Source organism: Bidens hawaiensis, unplaced genomic scaffold (genome assembly GCF_021521415.1).
Source record: "Bidens hawaiensis isolate Kalapana, Puna unplaced genomic scaffold, B.hawaiensis_p1.1 tig00004618_1, whole genome shotgun sequence".
NCBI classification, from domain to species: Eukaryota; Viridiplantae; Streptophyta; class Magnoliopsida; order Asterales; family Asteraceae; genus Bidens; species Bidens hawaiensis.
The window spans coordinates 300,514-320,365 of NW_027491282.1; the positions used below are offsets into that span (position 1 = coordinate 300,514).

General features: G+C 40.5%; 1 protein-coding gene across 1 annotated transcript; it reads left to right on the forward strand.

Moving 5' to 3' along the window:
* The first annotated feature begins 15,289 nt into the window (after positions 1–15,289).
* On the forward strand, positions 15,290–18,142 carry LOC143627214 (mitochondrial adenine nucleotide transporter ADNT1-like). Its single transcript, XM_077097092.1, has 8 exons — positions 15,290–15,566; positions 16,485–16,533; positions 16,627–16,790; positions 16,875–16,912; positions 16,980–17,092; positions 17,177–17,298; positions 17,379–17,715; positions 17,805–18,142. The coding sequence occupies exons 1-8, from the start codon at positions 15,412–15,414 to the stop codon at positions 17,886–17,888; spliced, it is 1,062 nt and encodes a 353-aa protein (XP_076953207.1). The 5' UTR covers positions 15,290–15,411; the 3' UTR covers positions 17,889–18,142.
* The last annotated feature ends 1,710 nt before the right edge of the window (positions 18,143–19,852 follow it).

Below are 19,852 nucleotides of genomic sequence, written 5' to 3' on the forward strand. Positions count from 1 at the left end.
CGACCTAGGCGTCTGTGCCTGCTTCCGCTGGTTCCAGCCTTCCTGAGGCTGTTCCAGCTGAGAAGTTGTCTCCGCCGGCCGTGAGTGCAATTTTTACAGCATCTTTCACGGAGCCGGCGGTTACTGTTGCTGAGGAGGTGGCGCCAACAATGGCTACCACAGCGGCTGCCACTATACCTGCGCCACCGGCACCGATGGCCGGACCATCAGGTACGCGCCGGGCTTCCCGCCGATCTATGCCACCTTCCCGTCTACCTGACCTGTTGGATGGATTTCCTTTAGGTTCAGGTGATGGGTTTGGCGGCTATCGGCCTGTTATTGACCCTACAGGTACGTAGGGTTCTTTTTCCTTTGTATATTTTTATCATCTTTTCCTAACTGCCTTTGTTTCTTTTGCAGTGTCGGATTCCAATGAAGTGTATGTTCCAAGATGGAACATACGCCGAGGAACAACCCTTCGTACCCCTGTGGAGTGCGTGGACTGGGCTCGCCACGCTGCTCCTCATGGTGCGTTGGGGGAAGCCATGGCTAGCTACCAAGAGGGTAGGCTAACCAATGAGCTTCGGGTTCTCCAGGCCCGGACGCAGCCCCGCGTCGAGCTGCTTTGTCGTGAAAACGACAAGTTAAAAGCAGCTCGCGCCAAAGATGTATCTGAAGCGCGGGCTCTTCGGGAGGAGAACCGGCAGTTGGCCGCTGCCGCAGCCGAGAAGGAGAAGGCATTCAAGGCCCTCGAGGTTGAAGTCCAGGCGCGACTCGAGGCCCGCTCCAAGGCTGCCCAAGCTGTGAATGAACAGCTTCGGCTGGCCAAGGAGACTGCGCGAAACTCAACTGAGAGGGCTGCCAAGGCTGAAGCTGTTGCTGAGCCGCTTCGCGAAGAGAATGAGCAGCTTAAATGCAAATTAAAGGCTCTTCAGCATGCTCATGATGCCTTGGCAATGGAAGATGCCAAGAAGCTGCAGGAGATCCTTGACCAGAGGGGGGTGCTTGACCGCACTGAAAGGAAACTCAAAAGCGTCGAAGAGGCTGCCGCCAAGGAAGTTCAACTTGCCAACCTTGATAAGAGCGGAGCCGAACGTGCTTACAAAGAAAGTCAAGCTACCCTCCAATGGCTGCTTCGAGAAGCGTTGCCTCAGGTATCTTTATCTTTTTCTTTACGCTTTCCGCTCGTAATTAGAAAATGTTCTAACTTGTATTCTTTTGTAGGTTGTGCGTCGGGTCCTTTCAGAGACCTCTTATGACGATGCGATGAGCACAGCCCTCAACGCTTCTCATGAGGATGGGGAGAAGACTGGCTTCCTGCTTGGTCTAGGGTTTGCTGAGAGAGGCTTTCCGCCCTCCAACTTCCCTTTATTCAATGTTAATACTGAAGCTGCTTATGACCAAGCTGTGAACCAGTACGCTGCCTTCCCGCATCCAGTGGTGGAGAAGGTGAACGAAGCTGCTGCTGCTGATGATGGGCTAAACATCCTTAAGGCTTTCCTTGGGCAGCCGCGCTCTGACGGTGCTGGTCCAAGCGGAGGTGGCCCTGAAGCCTGATCCTGAAGGTCCCTTCCCACTGCTAAGATAGACCTCGCTTTGTATAGATTTCTTTTAGGCGGGTAGTTACCCGGCCACTGTTGTAATATATCATTGAAATATACGATTGTTATTCCTTTCATTGGATTCTTTGCTTTATAAACTTATGACTTGCATACTTAGTTTAAAATAGCAATTTTCCAAGTGTTTAGAATAAGAACCTTTGAACGTGGTTGATAGTGGGTTAAAGTTTCGCTTCCTCCTTCGTGATTGTGCGGGTAGAACCGTCACTTGCACTTGGTAGGATGGCTAAACTTTAACTTTTATCTAACCTGCGTGCTGGTTTTTCTTACTTTTTGAGGATAAGTTAACCTTTGAACGTGGTTGATAATAGGTGTGAAGTTTTGCTTCCTCTTTCGTGATTGTGCGGGTAGAACCGTCACTTGCACTTAGGATGGCAAAACTTTACCCATACCTGACCTGCGTGTAGGTTTTCTTACCTTTTTAAGAATTTTGTTTTGAACCGTTCGACGCGCGGTTGTCGATAGGTTAGTGTTCATTTTCCTTTCATGATTCATGCGGATAGACCGGCACTTTCATTTAATGGGATGAACTCCTTCAACTGACCTGCGTGAAGGTTTGCCACGTTATTGGGTTCGTGCGGGTAAGACCGCCTTCCCACGCAACGACTTCACGTAATGTGAATGTCGTCACCAGTGTTGGATAGTTTTAACCGTTCGACGCGCGGTTGTTGACAGGTTATTATTCAGTTTCCTTAATGATTCATGCGGATAGACCGGCACTTTCATTTTTGGGTGCTGAACTTTTTCCCCTTCAACTGACCTGCGTGAAGGTTTGTCACGTTATTGGGTTCGTGCGGGTAGGACCGCCTTCCCATTCACTGACTTCACGTAATTATGCGGTGAAAACCGGCATATTAGTGTCCAGAAAAGTATAAATGTAAAATCATCAGCTTCGATATTCTTAAAGAGAATCATTTCCATTAGAAGTGGCTCTTGGCCTTCTCTTTACAAATTGGAATTGATTACATGCAAACTGTGTAATTGAACTCCCTTCCATGTTGGGACAGGAGTGCCATCGAGCCGACACGCACCTGTTTCGGGATCTCGTTCTTTACGCAGCATGTAGTCTCTATTGAAGCTGATTTTTTATTCGTGTTTACCCCAGCCGTGGTTCCACACGCACCTGCCTGCCTGCTTAGCTTTTATTTCGCCACGAGGTGCGCGAGCGTCCCATCTCTGACGAATGTTTCGACCATGTCTTTTACGTCTATGCATTCTTCAGTGTTGTGGCCTTTTGTTCTGTGATAGTCACAGTACTTGCTCCGATCAGCATCGTGACGATGTCGGATTACTGGAGGCTTTGGCCATGGGAGTTCTTCAGTAGCAAATATGTCAGTGACGCTTTTGGTAAGTGGCGTCCATCTGGAGTTCCGGTGCGGCTTTACATTATCCCTTTCACCCAATCGGTGCTGTAAGCCGGATGAGGTGTCAAAGTTTACCCTTGACTGCCAAATGCCTTGCTTCCGTTTTTTGTTCAATCGGGCGGTGAGGACGTTGTCCTCTCTCGTCCTCTGGGTGTAAAGGTTTGTGCTCTGCGGAAGGTCTCTACCCAGTTGCTTCTCCGTTTCCGCATAGCGTTTGGCTGCTGTCATGATGCCATCCCATGTGGATGGCATTCCATCTTTACCCGTTAGGGTGCGGATAAGCTCTGGGTCCTGCGCGCCCTGGATGAAGGCTGCGCGAACAAGATCCTCGCTGATATTGCCCAAACTTAACTTCTTTGAGTTGAAGCGAGTGATGAAGTTTGGCAGAGATTCATCTTCTTCCCGTGTGCATTTGAGGATTGTCCATTGCTCCTCGGTATACTTTCGCTGCTGGCTGAAGTGTTGGCTAAACTTCTGCTGGAAGTCTGCCCAGTCGTAAATGTGGTTAACCGGTAAACGATCGAACCAAGCCCTAGCAGCCCCCACCAGCGTCATTTGGAACATGTAACACCACGTGGGTTCCGTCCAATTGCTAACGGTTGCCCCCGCTATGAACCTGTTCAAATGATCGTCTGGATCAGATAGGCCGTCATATGTGCCTATGTTAGGCATTTGTTTAGCACTCTTCGGGGCAATTGCTTCAGCAATGTCCCTTGCAAATTTGGACGTTCCTGCATTTGTAACGTTTGGTCTGAACGTTTTAGAGAAGTCTCGTGGACTTCCATCTATGCTTTTTGGTTTGAAGGCTTGTCCAAAATGCCTTTTCGGTTGGGTTTCCGTTTCTTTACGCTTCCCTTTTGCCTTATGACGAGGGTTCGCGTCGGAGTCGGATTCCTCCGAGTCATCCTCCCAGTATTCGAATTCGTCGGCCTGTTGCACGGAACGCAAGCGTTCGTTCAACTCAGCCTGGAATTCCTTTTGTCGTGCCTCCGCCCATGCCTTGACTTCGTCGAGAGTCTGGCGGGGGAGTCTTCGTTTTTCAAACTGGGTATCGGTGGATCCCAGTAGGCGGTCATTTACTGCTCTTGCCCCTGCTTTAGTAAGTGGGGTAGTGTTCGTAAAATTTACTTCACTTGCTCCGGCTTCGGTAGCCGGAGTAGTGTTTGTAAAAACTGTGTTGCCGGTATTCCCCCCAATAGCTGGGGTTGTGGTTACCGGAATTTCTCTAACCATCTTTTGTAGAAAGTTTTGAAAAAACTGGAGAAAATTGTAGTTCTAGCTTTATGCACGGATGGCGCCAATGAAGAAACACTAACCAGACCCCGGGCAGATTACTGGTAACCTGGGGGTTGGAGAGCTGTTTCCCACGAGGGGTTAAACCCTTGGAAGATGGTTCTTCTGATAACCTGCAAAACAGACACCGTGAGCTCGTCACTGAGAAGGGGGGGTTCCTCCTTGTGACCACCCTCCGGCGTGAGAATCAGACTAGATTGCTCTTTAAATATAAAAGTATATTAAGAGATTACTAGAGCAGATATCAGGTATATATGATAAGATAAGATGATCATACCATTGGGGTATTTATAGTCGAAGGTAGGTTTCCAAGGGGTTTAGCCGGCCCAACACGCTACCAACTGTAACCTATGCACGTGCCCTGCCTGTGAGTGGTGGATAGGTAGCGGCTGACACAGAGCAGGCGTGTCGTGCACTCTTCCTCTTCTGCCAACTACAGGCTAGGCACGTGGTATGGCAGGAGTTGGTGGGTAGGCGGCGGCTATTGGTCACAGTGCTGTGGCGTGCTGTCTGCCATGCTGCTGTCAGTGAGCTGTCGCATTCTTGGTCAGATCTTTTGTCTGTACCTCGTCAGGTATCACACAAAAGATCCTCCATCATACGGACTGGCTCATTTAGGCGGGAGTTTTCCCCCTTCCGACTTTGCTCATTCCTTCAGGTGACACTGGGGAGAGTTAAGTGCCTAGTGCGTGTAGCCATGCTGCGCGGGTGGCCTTCCCTCATGGCTTGTATCCGAGGCTGCGGGAACAGGCGGAGTCCTTCACCATGGGAGGCATTTCCTGCGGGACCAGCTTGCATACTGCGCGTAAGGACGTCACTTCTTTGAGCATGGTTGGTCCTGCGGATCCAGTTGGTCTCTGCGCAGACGTCCCTGTTTAAGGTGAGTCTTGCGGGTCCAACTGGGCTCTGCTGGGACCTACCTCTTCAAAATGAAACAAGACGTACCATAAGGGACAGAGTTCGAACCATATTCAAGAACGATCGGAACCTTATCCGCATTCGCCGCCTTCCACACCCGGCTCATCCCCAGCATCACCATCGCCGACTCCGGAAAACGGAAAACCGGGGACTGGACCCGGGATATCTTCGAGAACCATTCCGCCTCCTCGTAGTTGAGGGCGGGAAGGTTCGGAAGCGCCTGGCCATTCTTGAACTTCATGGCGATGGGGATGGCGCGAGCGGATATGAAGAAGAACTCTCTTCTCCATGAGCGAAGACTCCGCTCGGTGGTACAAATCTTTAAACCCTTGATACGGGTTGTAAGAGTATACCACCCCTGGATGCACCTCCAAGTGTAGAAGGTCATCAGACGGTCAACGAGGGGCTCAAGGCCCAGTATCCGGCACACCCACTCAAAGTGCCGGACCTTGGCAATGGCCATGGGGTGCACCTCCGTCAGGTGCACACCGTGTCTCTCCAGGACACGGTACACAAACTTTGTCAACGGAAACCTAAGGTTTCCGTAGACAAAGAATGCAGCATAAACCCCGATCTTGCCACTAGGGGCATCGTACACAGTATGGTGGGGTTCAGGAAACTCAGGCTCGAGAGACTCGAGCATGAACTTCCTGACGATATACTGGTACAGATCGACAGGAAGAGAGCACTGGCATTCGCCAGCAGTCTTCTGGTCATCAGCATCATGAGAAGGCATGGTGGAAGAAAGATGAAAAGAGATTTCAGGGTAATGCTTTACTGAACAGAAAAATTCGCCGGAAATTACTTGAGAAGAAGAGATGAAAGTGAAAAGTGTGAATTGCAAATAACCCTCTCCCCCCTTTATATACTAATCGCAATTAATGCGGTGAATTTAATGCGAAGGAGAGAGAAATCGAAGGTGCAATGAAACTATGACACGTGGCAAAAAGCAGACTGGCAACAGCTGTTGACAGGACGTGTGCCAGTAATTTCGCGGCCACGCGCCCGAAAAATCGCGCCCACGCGCCTGAAAAAGCGTCTGGAATGACCATATAATGTCACGTCACCATAACTTCCTGCACGTCCTGACACAGTCAGAAGAAACCGTCGCGCGACGTTTCAGAGGTTTGGACTGTTCCTATCTTTCCACCAACCTTTCGAATTTCAAAATTCAAAATTTAAAAAGAAGCGGGAAAATACCCCCTTACCTTGGCGAACAAGTAACCATAAGACGGATGCGGGTACAGTGTTAAGGCAAAACCCTTCACATACCTAGCACCCGCAGGGAATTGAAGCCAAGAAAACCTTGGCGAACAAGTAACCATAAGACGGATGCGGGTACAGTGTAAAGGCAAAACCCTTCACATACCTAGCACCCGCAGGGAATTGAAGCCAAGAAAACCTTGGCGAACAAGTAACCATAAGACGGATGCGGGTACAGTGTTAAGGCAAAACCCTTCACATACCTAGCACCCGCAGGGAATTGAAGCCAAGTACCTCGGCAACCAAGTAACTATAAGACAGGTGCGGGTACAGTGTAAAGGCAAAACCCTTCACATACCTAGCACCCGCAGGGAATTGACGCCAGGAATACCTTGGAAGTAAAGTAACCGTAAGACGAGCGCAGGTACAGTGTTAAGGCAAAACCCTTCACATACCTAGCGCTCCGCTGGGAATTGAAACCAAGAAGGATCTTCTGGGCAATGCTTGCGGAAAAGGAAATAACATCCCCGCATAGCGGGAACGTCGAGAACTACGTTGTTTGAAGCTCCAGGATGGAATTGGTGGTTTTAACATAATTGATCACTATGTTCAAAACTACCAAAACCTCATGGAGAATCCACACAACTGGGACTCAATGCTCCTGACTTGCGAGGAGGTTACAGACCTACCCGCATCATACCCAAAGACCAAGCAGGAAACTCGGGCATTTCTGCAAGTGACAAGGACTTCCCATGGAAAACCTTACAAAACCCTTTTCAAAACCCTTTTAAGTCCAAAAGTTCACCTCACTTTATTAAACACGCATGAGAAGAACATTGGACTGGGGGGACTTGAAGAGGTAGGTCCCAGCAGAGCCCAGTTGGACCCGCAAGACTCACCTTAAACAGGGACGTCTGCGCAGAGACCAACTGGATCCGCAGGACCAACCATGCTCAGAGAAGTGACGTCCTTACGCGCAGTATGCAAGCTGGTCCCGCAGGAAATGCCTCCCATGGTGAAGGACTCCGCCTGTTCCCGCAGCCTCGGATACAAGCCATGAGGGAAGGCCACCCGCGCAGCATGGCTACACGCACTAGGCACTTAACTCTCCCCAGTGTCACCTGAAGGAATGAGCAAAGGCGGGAGGGGGAAAACTCCCGCCTAAATGAGCCAGTCCGTATGATGGAGGATCTTTTGTGTGATACCTGACGAGGTACAGACAAAAGATCTGACCAAGAATGCGACAGCTCACTGACAGCAGCATGGCAGACAGCACGCCACAGCACTGTGACCAATAGCCGCCGCCTACCCACCAACTCCTGCCATACCACGTGCCTAGCCTGTAGTTGGCAGAAGAGGAAGAGTGCACGACACGCCTGCTCTGTGTCAGCCGCTACCTATCCACCACTCACAGGCAGGGCACGTGCATAGGTTACAGTTGGTAGCGTGTTGGGCCGGCTAAACCCCTTGGAAACCTACCTTCGGCTATAAATACCCCAATGGTATGATCATCTTATCTTATCATATATACCTGATATCTGCTCTAGTAATCTCTTAATATACTTTTATATTTAAAGAGCAATCTAGTCTGATTCTCACGCCGGAGGGTGGTCACAAGGAGGAACCCCCCCCCTTCTCAGTGACGAGCTCACGGTGTCTGTTTTGCAGGTTATCAGAAGAACCATCTTCCAAGGGTTTAACCCCTCGTGGGAAACAGCTCTCCAACCCCCAGGTTACCAGTAATCTGCCCGGGGTCTGGTTAGTGTTTCTTCATTCACCAATCACTAATTGTCAAATTAATAATACGTTTTATAAAGATCCGTTGTTCATTTTGTGACAAATAATTTTCTACTATGTAACAAAAAAAAACATAAAAGTCATCCAATATTATCGTTGTGTTCACAAGGAACATAAAAGTCAGTTAACTTTGATAGAGTTATACTAGATGATTAATGAGCTATGTGGTGACTTTCTTTGACCCTCACCACGTAGTTTATAATTAACATCTAACATTTCATGTCATACAATATTGTCTGTTGTGTTCACAAAGAACTTATGAAGTTATTAATGACCACATCATGTTTACAGCCATTCACGACACAAGCCAATATCATAGTCTTATACATGCCCACCCGCATTTTTCTTGAGTTTCAACTTTAGTACCGTTTTCAATGTGACTGCCTAAACAATCCTCAACATCAAGAACATTTCAAGAACAAACCCAAATCAAATTTGTATACTCTAAACAAGATAGATTCACCAATTATGACATTTACAAATAAAATAGAACGAAACTAGAAGAACAACATTATTTATTCTAAAGATCTAAACGAGATGATGAATCTACACAAAGGTTGTGTGCAAATTCTGAGACAATGGCGAAGACAACTAGCTAGGATATAAGCTCTCACTCGCACTAACACCGTCTGCCAATTCCTTTTATATGCCTCAACCATGTGAAACAGAACAAGCTCTAACTTTAAGCCACATAATCGCCAAAAAAGAAAACGGGTGGGTTCTAGACCAAGTTCCAAGCCCATCAGTTGCCCAATCCCGTCAGTTGATGTTCAACTCTAGACCCATTTGTCATTTCACCAACCCTGGTATTAACAACAAAAGAGCAAAGAATTAGAACAAAACCATACATTTAAAACACACTGACATTTTGAGTATTATACAAATTGAACTCGTATATATTTCAACAATTAGTATGCAGCTAAACAATTAGTATGCAGCTAAACACGCCGTAAGCTTTATTAACACGCCCACATTTTGCATATTATTGTTGATCAATGATTGCCATAGCCTCGTGATCATCCATCAGTTCGTGTTATTAATTTCTTTTGCACCTTAAGATAGAAACTTAAGAGCCCACAAAAGGTAATCATTTAAAGAAACAATTTTTATAATCCACTTCAACGGGTGGGTCTGGTTGGTTTAGTTCTTTAACAAATGTTTTTAATTATCTGTTGATCTAAAAACAATATTTTTGTTTTTACTTATTTCTTCCTAATTATCTCTTGCAGATTTTTTTTAATAACATTAGTACAGATTGTTGGAACCCTAGTTGCTAAATCATTCTCCTTAATCCTTATCTTCTTCTTGTTGGACCTCCATGGGTTTTCTTTATAGGCCTTATGCTAACCTCTTCATTCAGGCCACCTCAAAAGCCCAAATTTGAGGCAGGCTCTTCAAAAATGATAGTCAAGAGGCCATGTTGGTTAACATCAGTTTTTTTTACTAGCTAAAACTCATGCATACATAAAAGATTGAACGATTTTTTTAATGTTTTATGACCAAATGTAGTGGTTGTAATAAACAATTTTTATACCTATCTTGTCTTTGCTTTAGACCAGGGTTGTTGAATGTCCCATGATCAAAATTCAGCATCCCTAATGTGACTTTTAAAACCATTAGGTTGTAACTAAAGTATTTGTAACCATAAAGTTTTTTATATAGTTTTGTCACTCTTAAACTTTATTGTGCATGGTAGTTTGTTTTATGATCTTTTTGGAATAAATGATATTTCCTTTTTCCTTGCCAAAGACAGCAAAATAATATGGTGTTAAATAGCTAATAACGTATTATCATAATTTATTCATCTGATTTCGAAGCATAATTTATTTATCGTCGCAATTGTAGAGCACATGTTTCTTGAAAGGCTTGGAAACCATCATTTGAGGAAATTATTAGAATTAATCAATTAATTACAAAGTCGATTATGTGGCTTGTCGTGGATTTCATACATATTTATCGGAAATTAGTGGTGGAGTCAAAAACTTTGGAAGCGGCAACACATTTAGTCCCCAACTTGGATGGTCATCGATTATTTATCGGAGATCCTTTGACTGTTCGATTGAGGCTACAATCACATGATATGAACCATGAACCATTGAGTGTTAGAATAGGATTTATTCCACTACCTTATGAATTTATGACATCAAAATTATAATCTATATAGTCTTTGATTTCTAAATAATAGATAATGCAAAATTTTAAAAAATAAAATAAAACTTGGTGTCGGGTATTTGTCATACACGACATTTATCCGTTTCTAAGTTCCAACATCATTGTTTTTGTTTGGTTGTTTGATGGGTAAGGGGAAACAATACCGTACCATATTCTGACATGATTGAATCCAACATACAAGTACATTGTCACTCAACATAAAAGATCTTGAATGTCATATGCTTTGCCATAACTTATTTTTATTATTTTTTTTAATTGATACATTTGGGTTATAGATAGGGATCACAACGTGTCGGGTTTAATTATTCTCAAATTTAGGGGTGTTCGGGATTGCTTTTTTAAAATATTTTTTTTGCTTTTTAGAGAGGCAAAATGTTCAAAATGTCCCTCCAAAAGCACCTAAAAGCAACAATTTGGTGTTTTTGGGTGCTTTTGAAGGGATATTTTGGACATTTTACCTCTCAAAAAAGCAAAAAACATGCACTTATACTTGATTATTAAAGTCTGTCCTAAACCCGTCGGGTTTTATTCGGGTTAATACTAGCCTGGTATACTCGTCCCAAAACCTACCGGGTTTCTATTGAGTTTTGGCAAAATATAAATAAACGATTACAAAAAATAATTACCATAAAAATAAAATTACTTAAAGAATTGCCATAAACAAAACACATTATATATTTAGCATATTTAAAATATACTATATATAAAGTATAAAAAAAGGTATGTCAGATGCATTTGGTATATAATCGTGAAAATGGGTCAATGTTATCCGGTAATCGAGTATATTACAAATCCAAACCCGTCGCAAAATCCACGAAAATTTTCAAAATTAATCCCAAACCCTAATGGGTATGGTATTACATGTCCCAATTATGTCTGGTTTCGGGTTTTCCCGTTGGGTCCGGGTTATCTCTTGCCCTTGATGTTGCTACGTTTTCTAAAAAATAGTTATCTGGGTCGTGCATAGTAACTTATCGAGGCCAGAGAACTATGACTTTGTTTTCAATAAGATCGGATTTGCCATTCAAAATAGGGTGGCGCAGCTTGTTACATGCTTACTTGTCTCTCTATTGTAATAAGATCGTTTTGGTTTGAAATCTATGGTAGTGATGGTTAAATGCTAAATAAAATTGATAAAATGAAGCGGTTGTGATCTTTGGACTATATACTGGCCCTATAAAAGTTGTATTAGGTAAATTTTGAAGTTTTGTGAATGTGTGGAGTTGCCCAAATCATATGATGTTTTGGATTAGATTATAAATTTATGTTACGTATCGTGTTTTATACGTGTCAGATGTTCGTTAGTTATAATATGTCGGATTTATGGTGGTGTCTGTAGATAGACAAATATCGACAAAATCCGTTTATGAACTTATTTTTGAAATGAATTGGACCAAAGCAACGATTTTGTTTTGAAAACTGTTCATTTCTTTGGATTATGTATTAGGACCAAGTATATAATGCTTTAGATTGGATTATATATTTACGTTGCATATCAGGTTTCCTACTCATTAGTTATCCGTTAAATATCACATGTCGAATTCATGGTAGTCTCTGCGGATATCGACAACATCTGTTTATGAAATTATTGTTGGATTTAACTGGGAGCAAAGTATATAATGTTTAGATTATATAATAAGTTTACGTTACATATCATGATTCATACTTGTTAGATATCTGTTACTTATTATCTTTCAAATTCATGGTAGTTTTTGCGAATATCGACCTCCTCAGTTAATGAAGTCATATGATTACGAATTAACTTTTGTGATTCTCAGTGCCTAAAAAGTTAAAAACGAATTGAAATATATAATGTTCTACTATAGTTTGGGGCTTCAAAAATCTAAAAGACTCAAAATTAATAGTTGTCAATTTAAATGCATACAAATTGATTACAATTTAGATACATTGTATACATTGAAATTGAAATACAAAGTCGAAGCCCCGGCCAACATACAAGGTACAAACACAAGTCCTTATAAAAATATAAATAAAGGGTAACAACTCTACCTTGAGCCATAATTAACTATTCTTAAATCAATTTTGTAAGGCATCACAATGTTTTAAGTTAGATAAGAAGTTATTGCCAACGTAAGGCTAGCCCACTTGGTAGAGACACATGCCTCTTAGAGAGGAGATCACATGTTCAAACCTGGACAAATGCGTGTAACATTGGTGTATAATAAAAGTAGAAATATTTGTTATTAGAAAAAGATAAGAAGTTATTAACGTTAAGAATGATTATATGATTTTAAGGTAATTTTTCAAATTAAGTTTCATACCAAGTTTAGTAAGTTTAATTATGTGTTTTAATGTGTTATTACTAGGGTCTTATACTTCATGCTTGTACGAATCTTAGCTTTATTGCCATATTTTTCTTTGAGAAAATGACTTTGAATGTTACTTTTTGTATTCTTAGTGTTTCTATGCCATTATTGGTTTTCCAAGCCCCCCCTATTTTGTAATTTTGTACTCCCTCCGTCCCATTATAAGTGTCATGGTTTGAATTTTCAAGTCTTTCTTGTTTAACTTTAATCGACAACATTTTTGTTTGTGTTATATAATACTTGATGTAAAATATATGAATGGATTGAGTTTTAAATGTATTTTACATTGATATAATTTTCATCAAGTATTATATGACATGAACAAAAATATTTACGGTCAAGTTTGTAAAAGAAAGACTTGAAAAATCAAACTAGGACATTTATAATGGGATGGAGGGAGTATTTTTTAACAACCATTGCTCTCTTAAAGTTATTGGGTTTTCATCAATTCCCATTTAATAAATAAAACTTGTGCACCGTGACATATAGTTGGGAATTTATTATTGTTATAATGTTATTTAAGAGTAGTTCAAAATAATAATCATAAATTACACGTCGCTGCTAATTACTTAATTCATTGCTAGTGTTATTTTAAATATAAACATAACAGTCTATTATTAATATATATATATATGATCTTACCAACCACGAGGGCAAATTAAGATGGAAAAAACCAACTAGAAAATTAAAATCATTAGTCAAAGTTCGGGCTGTAATAAAAAAATTTTAATTTTGATTTACTAGTTTTCTGGAGAGAGAGGGGGTTAGAGAATATTTTAGTTTTTCGCACTCTATTTTGCTCCGACCATCATTAATAGAATCTTATATTGAATGGTATCAGTTGAAAATGGTAAAAACAAACTATGTATGATAGCTCTGAACAAATATCTGATTTCTATTTTACGAGTTTTATAGAGAGAAATGAGGTTAGAGAAGATTTTAGTTGATAGACACCCACACTCTATTTTGTTTTTAACATCATTTGTATGGTGATCAAAGATTTTAAAACCAGTAAACCCGGAAAAAAATATATGTACTATATTTGCATTTAAAATCTGAGCGAACTCTAGTTTTCCATCGATGACTCGCTCAACCCATAAGAAACATAAGTGAGAGCTTTTGAAGTTGTTTTAAACATAAGTGATCCAATTCGACATGTTAAGAAAAAATCTAAGTCTTTTGTATATCTTAAATATCATAGAAACATCCAAACAATTTACAATGAAGTGGGCCGATACGTTACTATGCACAACTTTCTGAACCCTATTCAAAAGGTCCACAGCATCCGGAGCTAAGAAACCAAAAGTGTCAAAGGCAAAGGGGATAAACACGTGTTGATTCTCCAAACAAGTTCTCTCGTGTTTAGTAAGTTAGTAACCTTACCCGATGCTGCCTTCAATGCTGTCTGGCTGCTACAAACCCATTGTCTCTAATCCCAACAAGAGGGGACACTCCTGTAAGGTCGACACAAGCGTGTTTCCCCCCTACCCACCCAAAAACAAGAATATCGGCCGGTCGTAATGTAGATCTTCCTTCTTGAGGATCCGTAAGAAAGTTTACGGGGGGCTTCCTTTTTAGCCGAAATTCCGGCTCGATTAAGAACATCGCATAGAACATCCCTCACCAAATCATGCCTGTACTTAAACCCAGACAACTATTTGCAGTGAACCGCATGCTCACCAAAAGAATCCAAACAAACCTTACGGCAAACCGGGCACGACTCATCTACCAGAAACAAATGGATCATTAACCGATACTTCAGGATGGCCCGGTACTCCAAAGCCGACATATGTTGGCCCAATCCTTCAATAGGGAGAACACTTAAGAAATCTTGAGCCCGAGAAGCCCGAAGACACTCGAACACCGCTTTCTGACGAGGGGATAAATCAAACTTCATTTCCAAACTCTTGATGATTCCACTATAAAGGGCACTCGCCAAAGCATGTTGGGCTTTAGGGGGGCAGTGTCTTTATTAGAGAAACCGCTAATATCAAAATCGGGAAGTGAAATGTGCAACCGATCTATCGCACTCCTATAATCGGAGTCAAACCCATCAATACCACAACCTCGAAGAATGTGGTCTTGCAATTCCCAAGATTGCGTCCTCGAGGCCACAAACGCATAAGTAGAAACGTCTGAAGCTGAACATAAACCCAAACCTCCAAAACGAGTGAGAAGTGATACCAACCTCCATTGAAAATCTCTAAAGAAGGCACCACCACAACCTACGATGTCCTCAATCGCCCCCCAAAGCCCATTGTCAAACACAGAAACTGCTTCCCCTACATACATAGGTTGGCATGTTCTGAGACCGAACAACAACTTTCCAACTCCCATACCTGAGCGGAGCAAAAGGAGCTCGCATTGAGGGTCCCGCAAATTCGGGAGATAGCTCGTCAACTCCACAAAAGTTGATATACTATGGCATGGGAAAATGTTACAAGTCTATACTTGATGTATTTTATTTATGTGATGTTGATTGTTTAAAACTATGAACTTTAACTATTTTTATAATTTTAAATTATAAAACTCCCACGCATTGAATTCTTTGTCTTCCTATATATATCACCATCATCATTTCTTTTCACTATCTTATATCCTTTAAACTTACAATAATAATAGTAATAGTCTCTCATTTTTTATTTATTCCTACCGCTCATATCGCCGGAGTAAAGCTTACGACGGCGATTCCCGTGGAAATTAATTAGTTAGGGTTATTAGTTTATTTACGTGGTTGAGATGACGTCAGAGGACGTGGCCGGGAAGACGAGTGTGACGATCGCAAATATCGCGGAAGAAGCTAAGATTGCGAGTGAAGGTGTGAAGGCTCCGAGTCGTCAGACGTTGCTCGGAATCTGCAAATCTCTCGTCGCCGGTGGTGTTGCCGGTGGAGTGTTAGTCTTTATTCTTCTCTTTATTATTTTTTATTTATTATTATTATTAATTGTTATTATTATTATTATTATTATTTATGATGATGTATTGTGATTAGCTCTTGGATTAGTGATGCATGCTGTTAGAAATATGTGATTAAGTTTTGTAAATGAATATTATTATTATTATTATTGGCATAAATAGGTTCTTAGTTGTCAACAAAAGTAGTTATTATTCTAGTGGATAACCATTAGAAGTTGCATCTACTTTATGCTTTTAAGATATATTTGAAATAATAATAATAAATACACACACATCCGGATTCCAGATACACAAATATTGGTGGACAGATGAGATTAATATATAGATTATGGAGCTAAACCTGGATATGAATAATTTCTGGATTCATTTAACATTGGACATAGTTATGCTTAATAAGATCAGTTATGATAGATTTAGAAGTGTGCACGGTTAGGTTTGGTTATTAGTCTCAACCGAAACCGGAGTCGTTGGTTAATGTAGTTTATTAATCAATCGGTTTTCGGTTAATCGGTTTGGTTTTATTCAGTTAGTTTGTTGGATTTTGGTTCGGTTAATAACCAAAATCAAACTTGGGCTAAACATTTTACTTTAAACATTAAATGGAGGATAAAGCTAGAAATATGTGAAAATATGAATGGTTTGGTTCGGTTAACCAAGGGTAAAAAAAAACCGATAACCGATTTTCGGGTAATCTGTTTTCCGTTAATTCGGTTTTCTTTGGTTTTCTTTTCGGTTTCGGTTTATGGTTTAGTTATGTCATGCAGCACATAGACAATTGTGATATTTTATTTGTGTTTTGCTTTTGACTTGTAATCTTTGACATTAATTCTTGATTTCATTAACTATTTAATATTTATGACTGATAAGTTTTTATTTGGTTATTAATTATGTTTCAGATCGCGCACTGCGGTTGCTCCTTTAGAAAGATTGAAAATTTTACTCCAGGTAGAATTAGAAACAAATCATCTGTTTACTTATTTACCTTTTTTGCACTTGTTTTCAGTCTATAAAGTTGTATTACTTTTTGTTAAATAACAGGTTCAGAATCCACATGCCATCAAATACAATGGTACTATTCAGGGACTAAAGTATATATGGAGAACCGAAGGTTTGCGAGGAATGTTTAAAGGAAATGGCACTAATTGTGCGCGCATTGTCCCGAACTCTGCAGTCAAATTCTTTAGCTATGAAGAGGCATCCAAGTAAGCTTATTGCCTGCTTCCTTTCATGGTCAAAACTGTCTTTTTTTTTCCAAATCAAAGTTGATTAATTTTCAATATTAATAGGGGGATCTTGTGGCTATATCGACAGCAACCTGGAAACGGTACAGTAATATTCTTTCCTTTTAGTTATTTAATTCAAATAAATCTATTTAAATGTAAATATTTCAGAGGATGCTGAACTCACTCCTCTTTTACGCCTTGGAGCTGGTGCATGCGCTGGAATAATTGCCATGTCTGCAACGTATCCGATGGACTTGGTTCGTGGTCGCATTACTGTTCAGGTATTCTTTAAAGTTAAAAATCTTCATGTTCACTCAGATTATATTTTTATTTCTTTATTAATAATAATGTGTTGGCATTTGCAGACTGATAAATCTTCTACTCAATATAGAGGAATGACGCATGCTCTTACAACGGTCCTCCGTGAAGAAGGCCCACGTGCGTTATACAAAGGGTGGCTTCCTTCTGTTATTGGCGTTGTAAGTTAACAACTTAACATCCAAATATGTGTTAATAATTAATTAATTTTAAATTTTAATAATTGATGACAATGAACAAAACTTTACTTGTGGGGCTTAATTTTGCGGTGTACGAATCTTTAAAAGACCATTTGGTGAAAACAAGACCGTTTGGGTTAGTTGAAGGAGAGGAGTTAGGTGTGATAACTAAGCTCGGGTTTGGGGCCATAGCTGGGACCGTTGGTCAAACAGTTGCGTATCCACTTGATGTCATACGCAGACGAATGCAAATGGTTGGTTGGAAACATGCTGCTTCGGTTGTTACTGGTGAAGGAAAGTCAACGTCAACACTTGAATACACTGGTATGGTTGACGCGTTCAGGAAAACCGTTCGTCATGAGGGTTTTGGCACGTTGTACAAGGGTTTGGTACCAAATTCAGTCAAGGTTAGTTTGTTATTAAGTTATTAATTAAATACCAAAAATACCCTTTTAGAAAAAGAACACTTTTTATGATATCGAGATTCCTTTTTTAGGTGGTCCCGTCAATAGCGATTGCATTTGTGACGTATGAGGTGGTTAAGGATGTACTCAAGGTAGAGATGAGGATATCCGAGTAATGAAACAAACGCTCGCATTAGTTGATAGCTTGCAAAAGGGTAAGGGATTAAAATCGTCACTAATATCTTGGAGTTATCGGCTTTTGATAATAAAGAGATTTAGAAGTAGGTATCCGGGTGTTGGTATAGTTTAGCCGTCGTTCGGTTTTTAAGCTTTCTATGATTCGTATTTATGAACAATGATAATAAAGAGATGCTCACAGAGTTTAGACTTGGTTTGATTTGACATATAATAGAGAGGTTATGGAGTTATATGTTGGTTCAAATGTTCAATGGTTTTGGTTTATAACTTTATATCATTTTGGTAGTTGATGTATTGCTATGTTTATGCAATTGCGCTTTTGAAATTATAACACGTTTAGAATTTTTCGCGACTAAACTGGAATGGTGCCAACTGCCAACAACGTTATATGGCTTTCGGTTTTAGAATGTTTTAAAAACTAGTTGATTTTGAAAAAGATATTAAATATAGGTTCTTGATTTGTTTCAGTCTTGTTAGAAAGTTAACCATACCGAACCATACTTTTTTGTTTAAAAATTTAACCATACCATACCGCTCTTTTTTATTTTTCAGTATTAACGCTACATCCTACATAAATGATATATTATTTTTCATATCAAACATACTCAACGTATATGTTCGGCTCTCAAAATTTTTGGTATTGAACTTTTCCAATACTCTCAATTGGATTTAGTTATTTGAGTGAATATTAAATACTATTCTCATGTGTAGTTAGTTCCGGGTCAGTTTGTAATATGATCTGCTCGTCATGTTTAGTTTGTTATTACTTATTAGCCAGGTTTATACTAGTAAAATTCTCATCTTGTCTAGTTTCTTACTAGCCAGATTTGAGATTTATACTTGTAAAATTTGAGCCCGATTTATCGAAACCTGTCTTTAAAGTTATTATTATTTTATTTGGATATTTTCTTCTGATTTATTTTAGTATAGTTGCAAATTTGCAATAGCTGCTCTCAACTAATCTAACATAACCAGTTGTACAACCACATATTACTCTTCTCTATCTTCTTGCTTTTCTTGTATCTCCCATTTCCTAGCTGCCTCATCATCCATCAGCGGACACCACTACACTAGACAAGCTTCATAACAAAACCGAAGACTAATGTTGGACACAAACGGGACTTGCCAATAAGTGATGACGACTCATTAAAACAATATGCATAGTCTTTAGCCATCTTTGGTGGATATGGAGCGCGCTTTGAAATAAAATGAAGCCAATAGTACTTTGGATAAATAGTTGCATACGACCACTTGATCTCATACATAGACGAATACAAATGGTTGGTTGGAAACATGTTGCTTCAGTAATTGTTACTGGTGAAGGAAAGTCAATGCCAACACTTGAATACACTCATGCGTTAAGAAAAACCATTCATCATGAGGGATTTGGTGCTTTGTACAGGGGTTTGGTCCCAAATTCTATTAAGGTGAGGTACGGTTTACCTACGTCCCACCCTTCCAAACCCTACTTATAGCTTTGCTATCAGTGGGATTTCACTAGGTATGATTGACTGATTGTTGTTTGAGTATGTTATTAACTTATCAATCAAATATCAAAAATACCCTTTTGGACGAACAACATTTTTTCACGATATCAAGTTTTGTTTTTCAAGTGGTTACGTCAATAGCGATTGCATTGGTGACATATGAGGTGGTTAAGGATGTACTCAAGGTAGGGATGAGGATTTCTGATTAATGAAACAAGTGTCACGTTAAATAATCGTTCGTGCTAGTTAATATGCATGCAAAAGGGTAAGGAGGTCAAACTGCCACTGATATCTTGGAGTCATCAGTTTTTAATAATAAAGAGATTCATAAGTAGCTAGCCCATGTTGATATAGTGTAGCTATGGTTCGGTTTTTAAGCTTATGACAGGAAAATACCATTTCATAACTTTCTTAAATTTCAATCTAAATATATACATGTGTATACGTATATAAAG

What these genes read in the sequence shown, in the direction of transcription:
- LOC143627214 (XM_077097092.1), top strand. Translation starts at nt 15,412, where the DNA reads ATGACGTCAGAGGACGTGGCCGGGAAGACGAGTGTGACGATCGCAAAT. An exon ending in GTTATTGGCGTTGTAAGTTA is followed by an intron (nt 17,299 to 17,378) that starts ACAACTTAACAT and finishes CAAAACTTTACT; the next exon opens with TGTGGGGCTTAATTTTGCGG. An exon ending in TGGTACCAAATTCAGTCAAG is followed by an intron (nt 17,716 to 17,804) that starts GTTAGTTTGTTA and finishes TTCCTTTTTTAG; the next exon opens with GTGGTCCCGTCAATAGCGAT.